Source organism: Strix uralensis, chromosome 3, assembly GCF_047716275.1.
Source record: "Strix uralensis isolate ZFMK-TIS-50842 chromosome 3, bStrUra1, whole genome shotgun sequence".
In the NCBI taxonomy this organism is placed as follows: Eukaryota; Metazoa; Chordata; class Aves; order Strigiformes; family Strigidae; genus Strix; species Strix uralensis.
Window position 1 is genome coordinate 112,648,166 of NC_133974.1, and position 18,959 is coordinate 112,667,124.

At 40.6% G+C, this 18,959-nt stretch overlaps 1 protein-coding gene across 38 annotated transcripts in view; it reads right to left on the reverse strand.

Annotated features, from left to right (window-relative positions):
• The window catches only part of NRXN1 (neurexin 1), a 735,374-nt gene that overhangs the window by 35,194 nt on the left and 681,221 nt on the right, over positions 1–18,959 (reverse strand). Inside the window, exon 1 of one of the 38 annotated variants that reach the window (XM_074863999.1) lies at positions 11,503–11,592. The exons of the other annotated variants lie outside the window; for them this stretch is intronic. Within the exon in view, the coding sequence (XP_074720100.1) occupies positions 11,503–11,577 (75 nt within the window). The 5' untranslated portion in view covers positions 11,578–11,592. Of the gene's footprint in view, positions 1–11,502; positions 11,593–18,959 lie in introns of those variants that run through there. 38 annotated transcript variants of the gene reach the window in all.

Below are 18,959 nucleotides of genomic sequence, written 5' to 3' on the forward strand. Positions count from 1 at the left end.
ACTGATTTCTCATGTCTTTAGTATTCTTTGGTCTTACACAAGGGAACCAACCTCCTCCACTGCTGTTCTCCTGAGGTCTGTCCTTTGGAGCATGGGACCTCTCTCTTCTCCCTAATATCACTGCAAGATCCATTTTTTACAATCTCTGCTCACCTTTGTCTCCCTGCTGAAATTTCTTTCTCCCTCCCTTCTAATTAGCCAGCTCAGATGATGGAAGTCCTCTGTTGTCCTCAGTGCTCTACCTTCTGCAGTCATCATTCAGACTTCACTGAGACCCAGGGTGAAATTATTTCATCTGTTGCTCTCTGTTCCTCATAATGATAATGGAGTAATACTCTTCACTTAACATCATCATATATCTTATATCCCAGATTTTGAGCTGCTTGTAAGGGACAGGATTGCAGAAACTGCCCGAAAAGGTCTGTTCAACCCCCCTCCTCCTGGATCAGCTACCAAGCAGAAAAAATAGTCCTCAGACGCAGACGAATGTTTTACTCTGTGACCCCAAACAGGTGAGTTTGGGTCCTTGGCTGCTCTGTGATGCACTCTTTGCCATTAGGGGCATCCCTTGCTAGTTTTATCCAACAGCACAAAGCAGGAATTGGGATCCAGAATCTGGCCAAAAAGATATTATATAAATGCAAGGTGCATTATTAGGGTCTCTCAAGAAAGCTGATATGTATGCAACGCTGTATTTCAGTGCTTTGAGTCAAAGAGCTCCTAATAAGCAGAGACACAACCTACATCACAATGTGCAGCAATTTGAAATAAGAGAAATAACAATTGTGAAACCTTATTTTGATTGATTCTTACAGAACATTAATGTAACATCTAAGCACTCAGATGAAGAGAAGGAAAAACTCCACGAGTTAGGTGAGACCGCCCACAGAGAATTTCTTCACCTGATCGCACCAATTTGCAGAGATTAATTGTATGGAAGGAGCCACACAATGTTGAATTTCATGATAAATGGACACTATGACAGCAAACGATTTCCCCTAATGTTCCATTATGCTTCTCAACATTTGAAATGTAATTACTTGGAAAAAAAAAAAAAAGCAAAAGCCATCAATGCCCTCACCATTACACAGTATTTTCAACTTGAGAAGGCATTTTGTTTCACCGTAAAGAAAACTTCAGGTGTGAACCCAAGGGAGGCAGATCTCAGACACTATGATAATGTTGCTATAGCAATTATTTGTAGGAACGTGCGCCAGTCACATTTTAGCTCTCAAGCCTACTGCTCAGCTCATGCATGCTGTTCATAACCAGAATATAAACTGCCTGATGCTTATTGTAACCTAGTAAGAGTTGTAAATTACTTATAGTGATGTACTTCCAATAACTAGAAATGGAAGAATAGTTTTTATTACTAATATTTAATCATGTTCAGAAAAACTCTTTACATTTATGCATTCAGTTAGATATTTCAACTGCTCTTTTCCATGAAGTCAAAGTTATATAAATATATTCTAAAAGCAATTAATTAGAATTTCTGAATTATTGTGCATAATACATTATTCAAATGGGGTCTGCTTTGAATAGCAGTTATTTAAGATCAGTTTAATATTTAGAAGCAAAGCAAAAAAACTTAGATTGAAATAAAATTTTATAACCATTCAGCATAAATGAGGGGTGTGAAAATGCAACATTCAAGTATTCTCAAAAGCCCAAGCAGCAGATAAAGCAGAAATATCTGAATCACCCTTGCATGTATTTTGTCCATTTAGTAATACTTCATTGCTCAGCTAAACTAAATTTTCCTGGCTACATTCATTAAAAATAAATGCAACTGTGCAATGCTTGTGATATTAATGGGCAGCTTCAGGCCTCAAATCAAAACCTCAGAGCCAAAGTATCCCAGACTTTGGAAGGGTTTAGATTTGCAGCTAGTTCAGTCTAGCAAAGCCATCTATTAACATAAAACTCACAGACAACGGACAAACTACCTCAGCAGACCAGACCCTCTGGGGTGCTCAAGTCATATACTCAGCCAGCTAGAAGCACTTTCTTCAACCTACTGTTCTTTAATCCTCAATTAATTTTATTAATAGATCTTTTACTTTTAAAACTGCTTCAGCAGCCAGACCAGGATGGGTCCTAGGAGTGCATAATGCTTAATTTCACATGAAGTCTTTGGTAATGAAAGATCCATCATGGTACAGAGTGAGTGCCCTACATAAAACAAGGCCACAGAGGACCTGGCTATGTTCTGCGTTTGCTCACCAAAATGACAAAGCTTCTCGCTAAACTCTGTCAGATACACAGTGAGGCAGTTTCTTCACATTTCCTTCCCTGTATCTGCAGTCTATCGACTTAATATACACATATTTCAGCATGTCTTAATATTTTGCTTCAGCATAACAAAAACGTTGCAGCTTCCCTCCTTTGTTCTTTCCAGCCTTCTTCTGCAGCAACGTCTCAATTAAAGTAGGTATAAAATATCTACTTATGCAAATTACACTCAGATATTTGGGCGGATGAAAATCCTAGAAAAAAACTACGTATAACTGAGTGCTGTCTGAGCAAAGCAATCATTTATCTTTGGTTTATTGTCCTGAAATAAAATCCATGAGCCCTTTTCAACACACGAAAGTCATACTTCTTAACCTCATCCATCAATGTGTGGAGTAGGCTAGCCACTCCCTGTAGTATTTTTATAGGTAATAGAGCAAAGCCATTTTCTAAAATGCACTTGACATACACTAATGCTCAGTCTGGAAGTACCTGCTTTGTTTTCAGAGCATAAAGGCTGCCCTGTCAACCCTTGGCTTTTTTATTACTATTTTTTCTAAACTCCAAACAATAAAACAAGTGGTAACTGATACTAATAATTAGCAGTTTTGTATAGAGCTGCTCTTTAGCTTCCCTAACCAATTCTCCGCATTAAAAATAGATGAGGAGAGGATGAGCTGACATTTAAAAGTACATTTTTCTTGATAGGTGACAGAAATACAGACATCTACACAGTCCCCGGGGCTTTACTGAGTGGGGAAAAGATGTCTAGGAAACTCATCTGTAACTCCCACCCCGTAATATGGGGGACACCCTGACAATGAGTGATTATTTCTTCTTCTGCAATCTTGAAACTTGGCTCCTGTTTTCTTTATTAGCCACAATACCAGGTACCTGTAATGCTGTAAATCCAAGCAAAAGCCTTCTGTCATGCCCTCTCCTACCCTACCATTTGCTTGTAAACACATAAAAACTCCAAATGTCCTGTCCTAGCTTTTTAAAACAACACAGAACTCAGAAAATCCTTCTTTTCTGAGATAGCAATGGGAAATGCATATATTCCATTAGATGGCTGCTATTTTCCTAATTCATATGGATTTTATCACTGGAAAAACGACAGAAATGAAAGCCTTCCCTGAGTCTTAAATCTTTTTTTGGTTACGGATTTCCTTCAAGAGAAATGATCACCTTGGCATGCATAGCTCCACACTTGCAGCTTTATGCAAGAGCTTCCAAACAAAACAGCAGGACAGAGAGCGAGCGGCCGGTTTCTTCACCTTAAAACCTTCTGCACCCATGGCTCAGCTTTGATTGAACAACATCAAGAGGGCTTTACATGGAAAGCACCTCAAGGAAAAGGCAGGCACTAACCCACCATGAAGAGAGGGGTGGCTGATAGTCTCCAAATGGGTAATCAGAGAGGAATGGGTATTCTGCTTCCTAAAGGCAGGACAGGGGTCCCAGCCGGCGGCTCCCATCTGCTATTGAGCAGAAAGCACGGCAGCAGCGCTGCACCGCACCTACTGCCATCTCTCCTCCATGACCAGGTGTTCCTTCAGCTCAGTGAGGCACAGCAAATGCTGGCAGAGGGGGTGTTTTCAGTGACTGTGCTCTGAAAGTTACATCTGCCATTATAAGATTACACTAACAGCTGAACCTCAGCTGTACATGTCAGTTTGTACTTCGGGAAGGTTGTTATCCCCTGCATCAATTTAACAGAAGCAGACCGAGCATCAGGCGGTTCTCATGTACACAGTAAATGTACATGCAGCAAGTGCCACCACTGCATGATGCCGCAAATCAGAAGTTCTGCAAACGCCGTAGCGAAGCCTCCAAGAGGTGATTATAGTCCCCAAATGCTGACTTGGAAATGGTAGACTTCTCGCAACAGCATATGCAATTAAAGCAAGCACTTGCAAAATTTATTCTCCATTAAACATGTAGCATAAGTATCAATAAAGATCGTTTGTCTTCTTTTCCTTTACCACCAATCTGACCTTGTTGTTAATAAAACTAAGGAATTGCTTTTTCCATCAATAGAGGAACACATGTAGATTGATATTTATCACTACACAGTCTGCTTAGAGCCCTTCTAGTTGTCTTTGAAAGATCACAAATTATTCACAACACAGTGGGGTTTCTTCAGTGATCACATCTGATGCATTTTATACAACATCCTTGTTTTTGTATCTGATATCAAACCCTATAAACCACATCATTTTATGGGGAACCTGCAATTGGATTCCTCTGCAACAGAACATTTCCTCCCTTGACTGTCTGCAGCACTTTATAAAATATTTATTGATAGGATGCCTAAAAATACACATAGGCCAGCACAGCCTTAAGATGGATAACTATTTAGCAGCCGTAGACTAGATTTCACACCACAGGGTTCTTATTAGGCATAGTTACCTAGAAATCACACTTATTTTCTGACGCATGATTATAAATATTTTCATTTAAAATGAATAATTCAGCTCACTGAACAGACAAAATTATATCATTTTTACTTCTTCAAGGCTCTCCAGCAAAAGCTGTGCTCCAGAAACATATGGAGGAACCAGGTGAACAAGTCTATGTCTTTCTGCCTATTTATCTTTTACTTGAAAACAGAATTTAATTACTCTTTTTGTGACACACATCACATATTCCCGGTCAATCTTTGGCATGAAACGTAGAGATGGCATTTTGGACAGGCATTTCCCAGTGTGACTCTGTGTGATGCCGAAAACTCCCATCCCCTGAAACCCCCTGGGCTTGGCTGCCTGAATATGAATGAGCCGGGGCTCTTCTCTGTAGTGCAAATGGCAAGGCAGCCCTCTTTGCAGGCTAATGAAGGCAGTGACAAATGCGTTCTCACCGATCTCGGAGATACGTGACTTCCCCAGGGAAACATGGCACCAGATTTTGCACCAGCAACGGAGACAGGCAGAGACACGCACAGCCGCTGTCCCACACCACAGTTACTCCCTGGCTGTCCCCTGCTATGGCTACGTTGGGTGCATTTTCAGTGAAGAATCAAGAAATTATCCACTGCTTCCACGCGTATTGGTCCAACTGGCTCCCCCAAGCGCAGATGGCAGACGAGAGTCGGCACGTGGACACGATGACGAGAGGAGAGGGCACCCTCAGCGGTCACCCCTCTCCCCTGCAAGTGCCTGCTATTTGGGAACCTGTGCACGCACGAGAGGGGTTGTCACAATTCCCAGTTCTTCTATTATGGATGCTGACGGGTTCCTCCTCCTCTGTTACTTATTAAAGTTACAAAAGCCTTACTTTTCCATTATTGTACCCTTTTTTTAAAAGATAATTAATTCCCCTGTGATACAGGGATCCCCTCCCAGCACTCAGGTTTTCCAATCTCAGTGGGGTTCGTATGAAACACACTGAGATACCATCTGTTACTTATAACACTGCAGTAGGCTGAGTCTGTCTCTACACGCTTTCTCAGGCTGTACTGTACTTTCCAAACATGCTCCGTATGTTAAAGAGACACCTTAACATTACACAACTCGCCCAACCCAAGCACGCCTTCAATTAATCTGCTAGAATATTTTATTCACAAGCACATCTGTTACAGCATATTTTGCCATATTCAAGGGACTAGGTAAAAGCCTGTTGTCCACTGTCTGTAGGCATGTAACGCAGCCATCTCATGCAAAACAACACCGTTGCTTTCCTGAAAGCAGTGGTTGGAGGAACTGAATACTACTGAGAATTTCTGCTTGATGAGTATAGCAATCTTAATTGAGATTTAATGTTTACTTTACCTGGTTAAGCACGGAGCAAACACCAGAGAAATTACTGTGAAACAAACAAAAAAATTGTGCAAAAGCTAATTAACAGTGGTTGAAACTTGCTCGGTTCAAACAATAACCTGCTCAAGCAACGGGCGTTTCCCAGCATAGCAAACGCTTAGCCTTGCAGATAAACCTTTGAACTTGCTCTGTTGTTTCAGGCACCTGAACCACCAATTAAAAAAGAATAATTTAAAAGAAAGCGTAATCTTACCTGCAGAAGAGCAAAATGACTAAATATGTAATTCTTCTCTCGTACACAGTGAACTAGAAAACAGGCAGAGTGAGCATGTGTGTGTTTGGGGGAGATTCTGTGTTTAATCCATGCACTTCAGTGTTTAGAAAGATACAATCACCATTTCACAGCTGCTTTCACATAGGCCACTGCTCTATGACTCAAAACTTCATTAAAGTGTCAATTCAAAGACTGGTGAGTATTTTCATATGGTTGTATTCAGCTTCAGATCGGGTCCTAACTTCAAGGTCTGCACTGCCTTTCCCACATCAAGAAGGATCCAGTTCTAGAGATGCCGTGCACTGCATGCAATGGTTTTAACCTTGCCACTTTAACTTGCAAAGGACTATACAAGCACTAGAGAGTCAGTAAACTCATTATTTCTGTCCCAAGTCCAAGCACTCAACCCACTTTCCACCTATACAGCTTGATGTTTTGCAAAATAAAACTAATTTAAGTCTCCCTGCTTCTTTTTACATAGGGCAATCACCCATGACCTCCAAGAGCCTTTATTATGCTTTATTTTTAGCCCCTCCTGCTCCACCTTATCTGATAAGAGAGCCACTTTAGTTTGGAGAGGTGTGAGCTGCAATGCCTCAGTAGACAGTTGAGACCTGGGGCCGGTATTGGTATGCCCAAGAGAAAAAGAGTAGTTTTGCAACAGCAGCCGCAGCTCAGCATTAAAACATAGAAACATGCAAGCAACAACTAGCATTAATTATTCTAGATAAGAAAATTATCCGCAAAGTGGAATTCCGGAATCTCAGAAATACATGCATGCAACCTTCTCATCAGACATGGTATCTTATTTTCTTAAATAGTCATGACTTCCTTCGAGGACCCATTCTACTTCTCATGGTGATTGGGCTGCTTTTCTCACTCCCTGTGTTTTTAGCTACTGGGGATAATAAGAATACGGATTAATGACTGATTTTAATGTCATGTAACACTGGTAACATACATATAATGCAGTAATTATATAAGCAACTGTCTCTATAATCACTCTTCAAGGAATTACTATCTACAAATCTGCCACTTTGCCTTTAAAAGTACAACCCTAACCTGTCAAAATCAAATTGGATTTTCATTAAAATACTGCAGGAGTTAAGCAAATAAGCTACGGAACCATGCCTTGCAACAAATCAATATTTCATGCCATAATTTATACTGTGGAGAGCCAAAGTGGAAAGACATTTATGTAAAACAGGAACCAACTTTTTTTTTTTTTCTTCTTTCCCTCTTCTACAGAAATCCAGTGAAGCTTCAAAAGTGCCAACACCTATAGTTATACCTGTTAAGGGCTAAGATATACTGGGCACTGAAGAGATTATGGATGTTAACCATGACAAACAGGAATGCCTATGTTTGACCTATACCACTTCTGCTGTTCACCACAGGACACATATTAAAACATGGGATATTTAAAAAAAAAAAAAAAAAAAAAAAGATGAAGGAATATTTTGCATTACTGTGTAAAATGCACAGATGTTCACAAAGGCAAGAACCACTTTAATCAACTCCTTGAAAGACAAAAGTGGCTTCAGCATTGTGCACCAACTCCTGCATCCAAGCCTGCTCTTTGTAATGAGTGCAATTTCCCCTCTAATGGCAGCATCCAATTTCTCATTTTCATTAAAGGTTCAACATTCTTAAATGAAAGACAATTAAAATAATTTCAAAAACAAACAGCAAAAAGCCAGAACTGCTTTACAAACTCTCCTCCTAATTGCTCTTTGAATTAATCTCCCACTTCTACTCCCCTCCCGTAATGTCAACTGGATTTAAGTTTTACGAAGCGAGTGTGAATTCCTCTGGTGTAATTCCACTAAGTGGGTCTTTAAGTCTTTTTTTGCCACTATTGCCATTATTGCCACTGCTGCCAGAGGGAATTTTGCTTGGATAAAGACCAGCAGATCTACCAGCCTCTATGTCCTCAACAGGTTCTGCAGAAGTTCAAACCATTAAGAGAGGGGCCCCTGGATTAGGATTATTTGGTCAGTCCCACTATTATTGAGACATCCTCTTAAATAAATGGACTGTTACTAACAGGCCACTTCGGTAGAAAACATGGTTATTCTAGATAATGACACAGTTCATGTACAGTAATATTTCTCAGCTAATGGATGTCTTCCTTAGGATGACTGTGAAAGGCCACCCTAGAGGTCATGAGACACTGTCAGGGTTAAGCATTCTTTGTCTTCTTTGTCAACATTTTGAAACACAAGTATGCAGAACTAGAACACATCATGTAGCCTTTACTGCCCTCCAAAATGTTTTACTCTCATTATTATAACAAACACAAAATGGTGATGACTTTTAAAAAACACCAATGCTGAAGAAGGCATCAGCAACTTGAAAATTGCTGGTGTCAGGGAAGAAGTATCTGAAAAATGTCCAATAACAAGAATCTAGCTTGGGCTCTGTCAGTAACTAGTAATGCAAGTCCTCATTACAGTATGTAACTGTCTATGCTTATGTTTTGTACCTGCAATTTGTTTGGGTCTTGCTATATTAAAACAATGCCTAGTAAAATGATAGAAAAATAAAATAGAAAAATATGTTCACTGTTCAGCATTCCTAAACAACTAATTTAAAGGACTAAATGAGCAGTGCTGGGCATTTTTTCCCACCTAAAGACTTCTAATACATATCTACTGCTAGAAAGGTCCATCTAAAACTGTATTGCTAGAGGAGAACTTCGGAAACAGACTGGACTTTACAACCCAGAAATTATTTTTCAGTCTTACGTTCTCAGCTTAGGTAACTATGAATAAGTCCCTGTGCGGGTGAATGAACCACTTACGAGTTTTTGTTTAAAATTTGTGTCTTGAGCTAGACTTGCCTGCCTTCAGCCAGAGGTCTCTCTTAACTGAACTGAAAGTTTGCTAGATGGAAAAGGCTATGGCATTTCTCCCATGCCCGTGATGGGTGAGACTCTATATATTGGGAGATTCAACTAATCCATTTATTTCTCGTTTAGAAATAGCAAGGTGAAATTTGATTTCCAAAATTTGTACCTGATAGACTCCCCCTCTCCCCAAAAGCAAACAGGCAACAAAAAATGGAAGCACTGATCTAGGCAAGCAAATCATCACCTGTAACTTCCCCAAGGTGGGGGAAGAGGGAGGGGGGGAAAGGGGGCAGGGAAGAAAAAGGGGGAAAAAAGGGTTTTCTTCTCCTCATCACAGGGTTTTGGTGTGTAAGGCTACATTCATACTGGAGAGCTCTCCAGCCTGCACCACTAACTCCCTCCCAGTTTAACTCCCAACCCTGCTGCTGTTTTAGCATGAAGGCAGATGCCAGAATATGTGCAAACACCCACTCCTCTTTCTGGCAGCTGCTTTTTTTTGTGTCATTGTGCCTACCCATCTTATCAACACACACCTCAAAATGTGACCTCCCCCAAGTACTCTCACAGGTGTATAGTTTCCACAGGCCCTCCCAACCCTAACTCTGTTTGCAGGTCGTGGCCTGCAGCAAAACTGGCCCAGACCTCATTCTCTTCCAGCTTCCTCCTTTTCTTTTCAGGTAACACTTTAGCGCCCTTTAATCACAGAGTATCACAGAGCTTTTGCAACAATTCCAACTCGCTACCCTCCTTCACCTCCAGAAAACTCAATCCCTGCAGTGATAAGGTTTTCAGCCCTTTTTGTCACAAAGAAGTCTTGTATCAAAAGGTTTTAAGACCTTGCTAAATTATACATGTCCCAGTCTACCTTGCATCATTTCCTTTGCAATGTTACTTCTGACATGGAAAATAGGCTTTATGAAATTCAGGCTCCAACAGTTTAGTTGCACGTTTCAGGTTCTACCACATAATTTTCACATTTAATATAAACAGCTCCTAATGACTACATTGGGTGAGCAAAGTGGAAGGGATACCTATTTAACTAAACCTGGCAAAAACCTGGCTAAAACCTGACTTCATTTTCAAATCCCCAAACTCCTCTCCCCCAATGCCTTATGTTTATTGACGCATCTCAGAAGCCACACGCTCAAAATGGTTTCTAACGCATCTTCTAAAGGTTGGCTGAAATACACATACAGATATAAGAAACCAATTTTAATGAGCATCATCTTTTCAATTCTCTAGTTGAATGGATCTCTTGATACTGAAAACTTTGGATCTCAGTTATTTGGATCTCTTTATTTTGAGTTTGATATTCCTCTGCTTTTCCATGCTCAGCTGTGATAGCAAGCTGGCCTCTTTGCTGCCTATTTATTCACAGGTAGGAAACTTCCCTCCATCAGGCAACTTTTCTTAACTCATTGCTTTCAGCAGCACAACAGCACCTGACAGATAAACACCAGATGTATCGTGAAAAGATCCCACCCTGTCCTGCCTCTGTCTTCTCTGGTGAACTCTGGCATCAACCAACTGCATATTCAGCTACTTACCAGCTTCTCCAGGCTGCCTTCACTCCTCTACAAACCAGCCCAATTGATGCCTGCTTATGTTCTTTCTTGTTATGGCTTTGGAAAAACATAAACAGTATTTAACAGTCTTCTCCAGCATCACTACAGCCCTTCCTGGGGACAAACACACAACTCCTGTACTTTCTAGATTGACACCAACTGCTTATCTGTTTAATCTTGAACTTGGTAAAACTCGGGTATCCTCCTCATGTCTCAGAATACCACAAGGATAAACTGTAAAGTCTCTGAAGAGATTTGTTTTGCTCTTTCTGGAAGGTTAAGATGCCCTAGTCTTCTTAGGTTGTTTTTTTATAAGGGGCTACAGGACTTTCCAAGGCTGGTTTCCCATCACTGGCTCATATAAGAAATACTATAACTTTCTACAATTTATTTAATCCTCTCTTCCACCACCTCCAAGACATTAATCAGTGTTTACTATGCTGTTTTATGGAGTGCTCTTGAGGATGGTACCAACCAGAAAGTTCGGGGTAGCATGTCTGTCCAAAAAAGAAATTCTGCCTGAAATTAGATTACTCCAATACAATCTTTTCCCTTTGTATCAGGGCTGAGAGTTATCTATGATCATTCTCAAATACATAAACTGTCCTCCATAGCTGAATCACTGCAGAAAAAAAGGGAGATTACGTATCAAATATTTTTGCAACTCTGCCCGAGTATGAAAATACACACACACACTTACAGCACAAAAGGGTCTCGTTTTGAAGGAGAAGCTGCCAATTAGCTGTCCCCACAAGGCTAATTTATAACTCTGTGACTTCCACAGCTGTACCCCACGGCTGCATGCAAGATTCAAAGTACCTGCTGAGGGATGAGTCCTTTCAGAGACTTTTCACTTTGTTGTTCTGAATAACCCTTCATCAGTTTTCTGAGCATGAAAGCACACTGGTGTGTGACCTTGGGAAGGGGGCCTTCTTCACGGGCATGGTGTGCAAAGGCAGGAATCAAAGCTGGCAGGCTTGCAAGATCCTAGTGGCAGACGGATAGTTATAGTGTATTGGCTGCTTTGTTTTAAAAATATACTGAAGGCAGGCTTTTGCACTGAGATCCCTTCCCCTTTATACTGATATGGCTCTAAGTGGGACTAGTGCATGTGAGCTACCGGCCAGCGTGCAATTGCAGAGGAGCAGGTTTGCAGCAGGGACAGACGCAATGATGCTCAGCTGAATTTACAGCCAGAAAGAAACAACAGATATAAGAAGCAAGTATTGCTCCCAGACATTTCAGGGGGGCGCTGGTTCTGAAATCTGAGTATGACACTCAGTCTTCCCCTGTAAATGTTAAAAAATAAAAAGAAGAGACTGCATTACCAAGAGCAGCAGAGACAGTTACAAGATTCTTATTTTGAGATTTTAATTGGCATGAAATTGATGGTAAGGAGAGAACCACTGTTTCCCCTGATTTGACCTCTGCAGTGCGAGATAAACAAAACTTCCCTGATAAAGACTACAAACTCAACTCTTAAAATGTATCTGGTAGTCAGTCAGCCACCTGCTTCGTATAGACAACCTGATAAAATTAGAGATCCTTGGAATGAAGCCAGCGTTTTCCTCAGTTCAGCATCCAGACCTGGCCAGCTCCTTCAGCCAGAGAGCTCACGGATGGAGCACACACACCATGCTTACAGCCCAAAATCAGGCCGCCAGCACAAAGAGCAGCATCGGTGGTTTGAATGCAGATGCCACCTCTGTGCATGTGTTATGGTAGTGTTCCCCACTGAAACTCCTCTTCTTTCTTTGGAGACTGAAAGTATCCGCTGACCGGAGCATCCTTTCCAGTATTTCAGAGCCAGAACAGCTCACATGGAAATCAGATCCAGCAACTTGCGCAGTTACTAACATTTCCATTAGGTCTACAGGAATTTACAAAGAAGAAAAAAAAAACTTTTTTTGACTGCTGACCTCACTAATCGCCACAGGTCTGAAGACCATATTTGGCATCAGTGTCTAACCTGCAGAAACACCCTCTGAGATAAAACTCAGCATATATAGAACATGTAGTAGTTTCCTTAACTCCCACTCCCAATTATTTTGCAAGGGTCACAGGATATTCCTGCCTTTCCTTTCTTCCAAGAATACTCTTCCACCTCTCAGTTATCAGCACTAATACAACTGAGCATACGTCCATGCAAAACCATTCATAGGAGGAAGAAATGCTACCTCCAAATTAACAAACTTTCACTGGAGGAAAAAGTCCACACAAGCCCAAAGAAGTAGCTTACTGAATAGTTGACTCATTTCAGGTCATACACATACGTGCAAAACATCGAATTGAAAATAACTCAAATGGCACCTGGAAAATGCAAGCATGATTACACTTTTCCTAACATATTTGATTATTAGGCTGTCAACTTTAACATTCAGAATAATTTCAACTTAAGACACAATTTATTTGTCATTCCCAATGCCCTCTATTAGACAGATGTCCTGTTCTGGGGCTGAAGGAAAGCCCAATAGAGAATATTCCTGGGAAAAGAGAATTATTTTTAATATCTGAAAATAACCGCACTAATGTTTTAGTATAAAACCATGTGAAATAAAAGGCAGTTTGCAAAGCTCACCATGAAATGAATGTGCCTTAGTTAAACAGTGACACAAACTTTCTCCAAAATGCCATAATAATGTGATTAATAACTGTTTTGCTCAATTCTTGCTTGGATCCTCAAATTCAGTTAAAACCTAGAAATTATCTGGCATATGCATAAATTAATGAGGGACGTGTAGGTCCCAGAAATAAAGGAACAGGAGTTTCTACATTCAAACTAGTATTCCTGCACTCGCACACTGATTTGACAAGGAAGTAGGGCCAGAAAGAACAGGACCCACAACGCCAAGCCCTTGGCTAAGAGAGATGCAGACTCTAGTCAGGCTCTGAATAACACCATGAATAACTCCACATTGTGAGAGAACGTTGTTTAACCAACATTTTTCACAGATTCATCTGCTCTTACTCTAGTTATCAACATGGCTAAGGCAACATCTTTCCATTTTGTTCTCTATAGCTCATCAGTAGTACAGGCGTATGTCATGCACTAATAGTCTGATAAACAACTGAAGCTGCTTATAGTTCATTCAAGGGGAATAATGTTATTTTCCAGGGTCATCTTATTATTTAGTAATCTCAGATGGTTCTGTCTAATTAATCACAAATAATGAGAATCTTCTCTTGGAACTCAAATGAATTACAGTTGAAGTAGGCTTTCAATGGGAATTAGTCACTTCCCACTGTATTTTTAGATCATTTACACAGGTTACTTTCAGTTGCTTTATTTCCAGGTACAACAGTACCTGAAGTTGAAAAGCTGACTTTAATCCCTGAAGCCATCTGGATACCAGGCTATAAAAAGAATAACACAAAGTCTACTAGAGCAGTCAAGTCAGTCTCAGCACAATGCATGGCAGGAGCAAGGGTCATGGATCAGCTGCCAGCGCTCCTCATCCTGCAGTGGCTGCGCACTGAAGGATGCTCCCACTGTCATAAAAGCTGCTGCTCTTTCCTGGTTCAGATGAATCACGTATCTAGCAATGGGGAACAGATATTACATACAGTTTGGATGCAAGAACATTGTCTCAGACTTTTTCAGAACTAGGTTGACCATCTCAGTCGCCTATTTATACTGCCAGAAAACAAAGATTAGACAAAGTGACAGATACGTTCCTACGGGCTTAAAAGTTGCTATTATTTCCTTTGTAACCGTCTGCTGCACAAAAACAGTGAGATTTGAATGTCAATCTGTATCCTTTCTGCCTCACACATCATCACCAGTAACCCTGAAGGAGTATTTTGCAAAGATTGCCTTTGCAGCCTTTTCAGATGTCTCCGCTACAACTTTACTTATGTTATTCCCTAGATAACCCCAGCAGACAGAGGAATTATGTAGCGATAGAAATTTTCTGCACAGGTAAAGCTTCAAAGGGAAGAGTTAGGGCTTGTAAAGATGACAATTGTCAGTGTAGCTTATGGAAAAACATGGGGTCTTACTTTGTTATGCCTCTAGGTAAAAATGGTGCAACCAGCAATTTAGCACTTAAGATACAAGCAGAAAGAAATCACGCTGATTCTCTCTTAGCTGTTTCGTGCGCCCTGACCCCTGCAAGAGTTAGCAGAAACATCTTATTGTCTGTTAAGGTAGCTAGAATAAATTCAATAAATAGAAAGAGGAGAAACAGGAAGGCTCTCCTGTGAAGGCTCTTCCTAACCAAAACTGAACAAGGCAACCATAATCCAACACGCACTGAGCGTGCCAGGGGACTCCTGCGGAGATCTCCCACTGGTCCAGACTGAATTTAAACTCATTTAACGGATGCAAACTGTGTTTCTCAGGGCTAAGCCTGAAGACGAACAAGGGTGCAGTGCCCTAGGACGAGAGGAGAGTTATTTCTGGCACTGATGCCACGCATGCTGAAATTGGTCACCGGTGCTCATGTGGGATGTGGCAGTTCCGCAGACGCAGTTGCCGGCGAGGGCCCGGGGCTGCTCAGGCTGTTCGGTGCAGATGGACATCCTCTATGAAATCACAAGCTACATTTTTAGCTTGGCTTTGCAAACCACTGTGAAGCTGGCATGGGCAGAGGGAAGTGAGCTTGCCCAGGATACGGCAGTTGACGTTGACATCAACCTCGCATAACATATTTGCATTTGGGAGTGGAGCTTACCGGAGGGGATTTTTTTACTGGCTTGCTGTGATTTTGGCTGAGTGGTCTTGCATCCCCTCCTTGCTGCCACCTCACTGCTCTGAAAGGTGACAGAGGTTTGTTCTTTGTTAAACTCCATTCTACTCATTCCACATCTTTGGTACATTACTGACATTTCATTCCAGTATTTAATATACCTGTGTTATATGTAAAGTAAAATTGTGACTTTTCATTCACAGTCATACCCCTGCTACTAAGCAACTGTAACAAGAATGAGGAATTCACAAATATGCTTTGCTCCTACGAGTCGGATGAACTTCATTTTTGCTTCTACTGTACAATATACTCTACACAAATAATGTACATTTGCTTATTTTCTATGTACTCTCTGGGCAACACATTTCTTAAAGACCCTTTGGTCATGCAAGGTAAAGCAGATGAAAACCAAAAGCCATTCTCCACTTCTTCAATTCAGCTGTGCCCCAGGTGTCTATTCTGCTTTGAGGGGCCTGTAAAAATTGGTAATGGTCATAGTGCAGACACAGAGCCCTGGACTCTAACCACCTTTTTCCTGACACTGAACTTGCTCACCAGCTTTGCTAACTTAGTCATTTTGGTTAACAGTTCAAATAACCTCACAGACAAATGTTGGAAATCCAGCAAAACCCCTGAATGACTAAGGTGAAGCAGGACTAAACAACACAAAAGAGCAAAGCACCTCACCCAGCCTCCAGTACAGAATAAAGTAACAACAGCATATGTGATGGTGTAGCCTTCCCAAGGAGAGTGAACTAGCAAAGGAGTTTTGAAAATAGATAGGAAACGGAAAAAAGAACTACAAGAAAGAAAAAACAAATACTTGTGGAAACTTAAAGAAAATACTTTAAGTCTTTACTTCATGTAGTTTAGTTTTTATCTGTTTGCAGCCGTACCACAGCCAATTTAGAGAAACCAGCAAACAAGGTCCTAACATTATTGTGACCAAGAAATGCAATTTACTCTGTGCTAAAGCCCACAACTTAACTAGATTCATTTCTGGATTTGTGCCAAAAACATACAGCCAGACTCAAACCAGAAGGTGTTCCAAAGTCCTAAATGTTACAGACTATCAGCGTGAGAAATGCCTTACCACCTGAAAGCTTCCCAGCTCTTTGCTGGCAAGTAATCATTTAGTTCATGAGATGGAATTTAAAATGAATCATTTTCGTGCAAATACCATCTTGCTCACTTTCCACTTCACTTCTGAGATACTTTTAGCAACAATCAACCAAGAGATAGCTAGGTTTAGAAATCAATTCATATGGCCTTAGTTAGTTGGACTGTGCTATTCAGACTTCTGCCAGGGATAACATCTCACTGACATTAAAGTCAACGACAAAGCTTCCACTGACCTTAAGGATGGCAGAATTTCACCCTAAATCCACCTTTTTTGGAAACCCACCCATGCTGCTGCACAGAACTAACCTGTGTGTCCATAATGCCCAGATTTCCTGCACATACAAAACACACTTCCTAATTTCTGGCTTTTCCACTTTTTTTTTAAAGGCTGCATGCATTTTTTCCCTTATGCAGTCTAATGCATTAATAGAGAGAAAAAAGCAGTATTTCTTGCTAGTAACAATCTGGATGTATGGACACAGAACAGTAATTTGATGTCTTCTGCAGCATCCCATCAAAAAAAACCCAGCCATGGCACGTGGGCTGCACAGAAACAGTCCCAACAGGTATTTCTTTGGAGGAACTACGGACGAGTAACTGCAAGGGTTTCTTTGGCTGCCTGTTGAGGTACAGTCATTCCACACCCTTTCAAAGGGCTGTTGAGTGGATGTTTTGCCCTCGGCCCCTGCTCTGTCTCATCTTGATATGGTACTTAGATTGGAGGCGTTACCTGAAGTTTCACCCAAAAGAGATTGCAAGATACAATCAGAAAATAAGGATTAGCCCTACTTAACTGTGTGTGACTATAGAGGGAAAACCAAAGTACAAATCAGATGTAGACAAAGATAAAAAGAGAGAGGCAATGCACAAAAGCATAGCAAAATACTGTAATCATTCAAGCTACCCCATGAGAGCAACCTCTCATGCTTTTGTCAAACCCTACCAGGATCTGCTGCTCAGAGCAGCTTGCAAGAGCAGGACAAAACACCCTATGGATGGAAAAAACATGTCAGAAATGTAAAAACAAAGAGAGAACAATAGAGCCAGCAATTCAATGTTACTAGTGGCTGAATGTGCAAAACAAGTGCAAAATTATTTTTTGTGTAAGAAAAGCTGATCAGTTAGTCACTGAAAAGAACCTAGCTAATTCGTAAGAATTAGTAACATGAAACAAATAGCATGACTAAACTTTATATTAATATACACAACTAAAAATAACGATAAAATATTTCAAGCTATTGAAAATGTCAACCAAAAAGTTACGAAACTCATTTACTGTTTATCAACAAGTTCCAACTGTCAAGCTTCTTGGCTAAGACTGAATTTGATGTTCAACTATTTATCTTGATGATTTCTTTATATACACACAACCCAACCAAGCTGTGACAACATCTCTAACAGTGCGAAGACATAAAGAGCTCTAAGGAGGGGAAACAACTGCTCTAAGCAGTGGCAATGGGTGACCCAAGGCAGAAGGATGTCACAGCAGAGTGAGAAATCCTTTTGCGACATGGAGCTGCTGTAGTTCATATGGCCATTGAGAAAAAACCACCGTGATTTTCAGTAGCTGTGAAGAGAGAGAGAGGACAGATGAACTGGTAGTGGTCCAAGATCTCCTAGAGGATATTTCCCATTTGGATTGCAGCAGGTTAGATTGTTCCCTCATCTGTGTCACCAAAGTACCCTCATGATGGTATTTTTGTTAAATAATCTACCTGGTACAGAAGCAAGTTCAGAAGAACGTGATTTTTATTTTGAAGCATCGGTATTTTAGTCTTTTCTGTGCACCCCTGTTCTTTCGTACTCCACGTGGGTACTTTTCATAATGGCAACAGAGGATGGCTGAACCTCCTCTGCATTTCCTCCTCACAGTAAAGTCATGCTGACAACTCTTAACTTTTCATGTCATCTCAAATGCGCAAGGTCAAAAATAAACCCTCTCGCACTATGACTGGGATTTCTTGCTAAATCAGCATTACTCCAACACATAAAGCACAGCTGAGTTTTTAAACATTGTCCTTAGGCTGTTTGTCTTCTCTGAATTCCTGTTAAATATTGATTTTGGATTTAAAGGTCCAACTGCACAACTAATCAGGTTGCCCTGGTGTGTACAAACTTTGACTGATTAATGGTTTATTTTAAATGTGCAGATACCTCAAGGACTAAAGAACATGGACAACAAGAATGTTTCTTCTCTTGCTTTATGCCACAAGTTTTTAAATCAAACTATACCTTTATAGAAATACAGGCTCACCCTTCAAGCTAGAACCACCAACGAGATTTTTGTGTGGATTTCTTTTTCAGACATATCTAAGGCAAATCTGCCTAGCCTTAGTTATAATCAATCTTAAAAATACCACAAAAATCACTTGATATTAAACTTTAGACTACATGTTGGCTTTTGAGATATTCATAACTCTAGCAGACCTTATATTAAGCAAATGGAATTCATTTTGTAGACGTTAT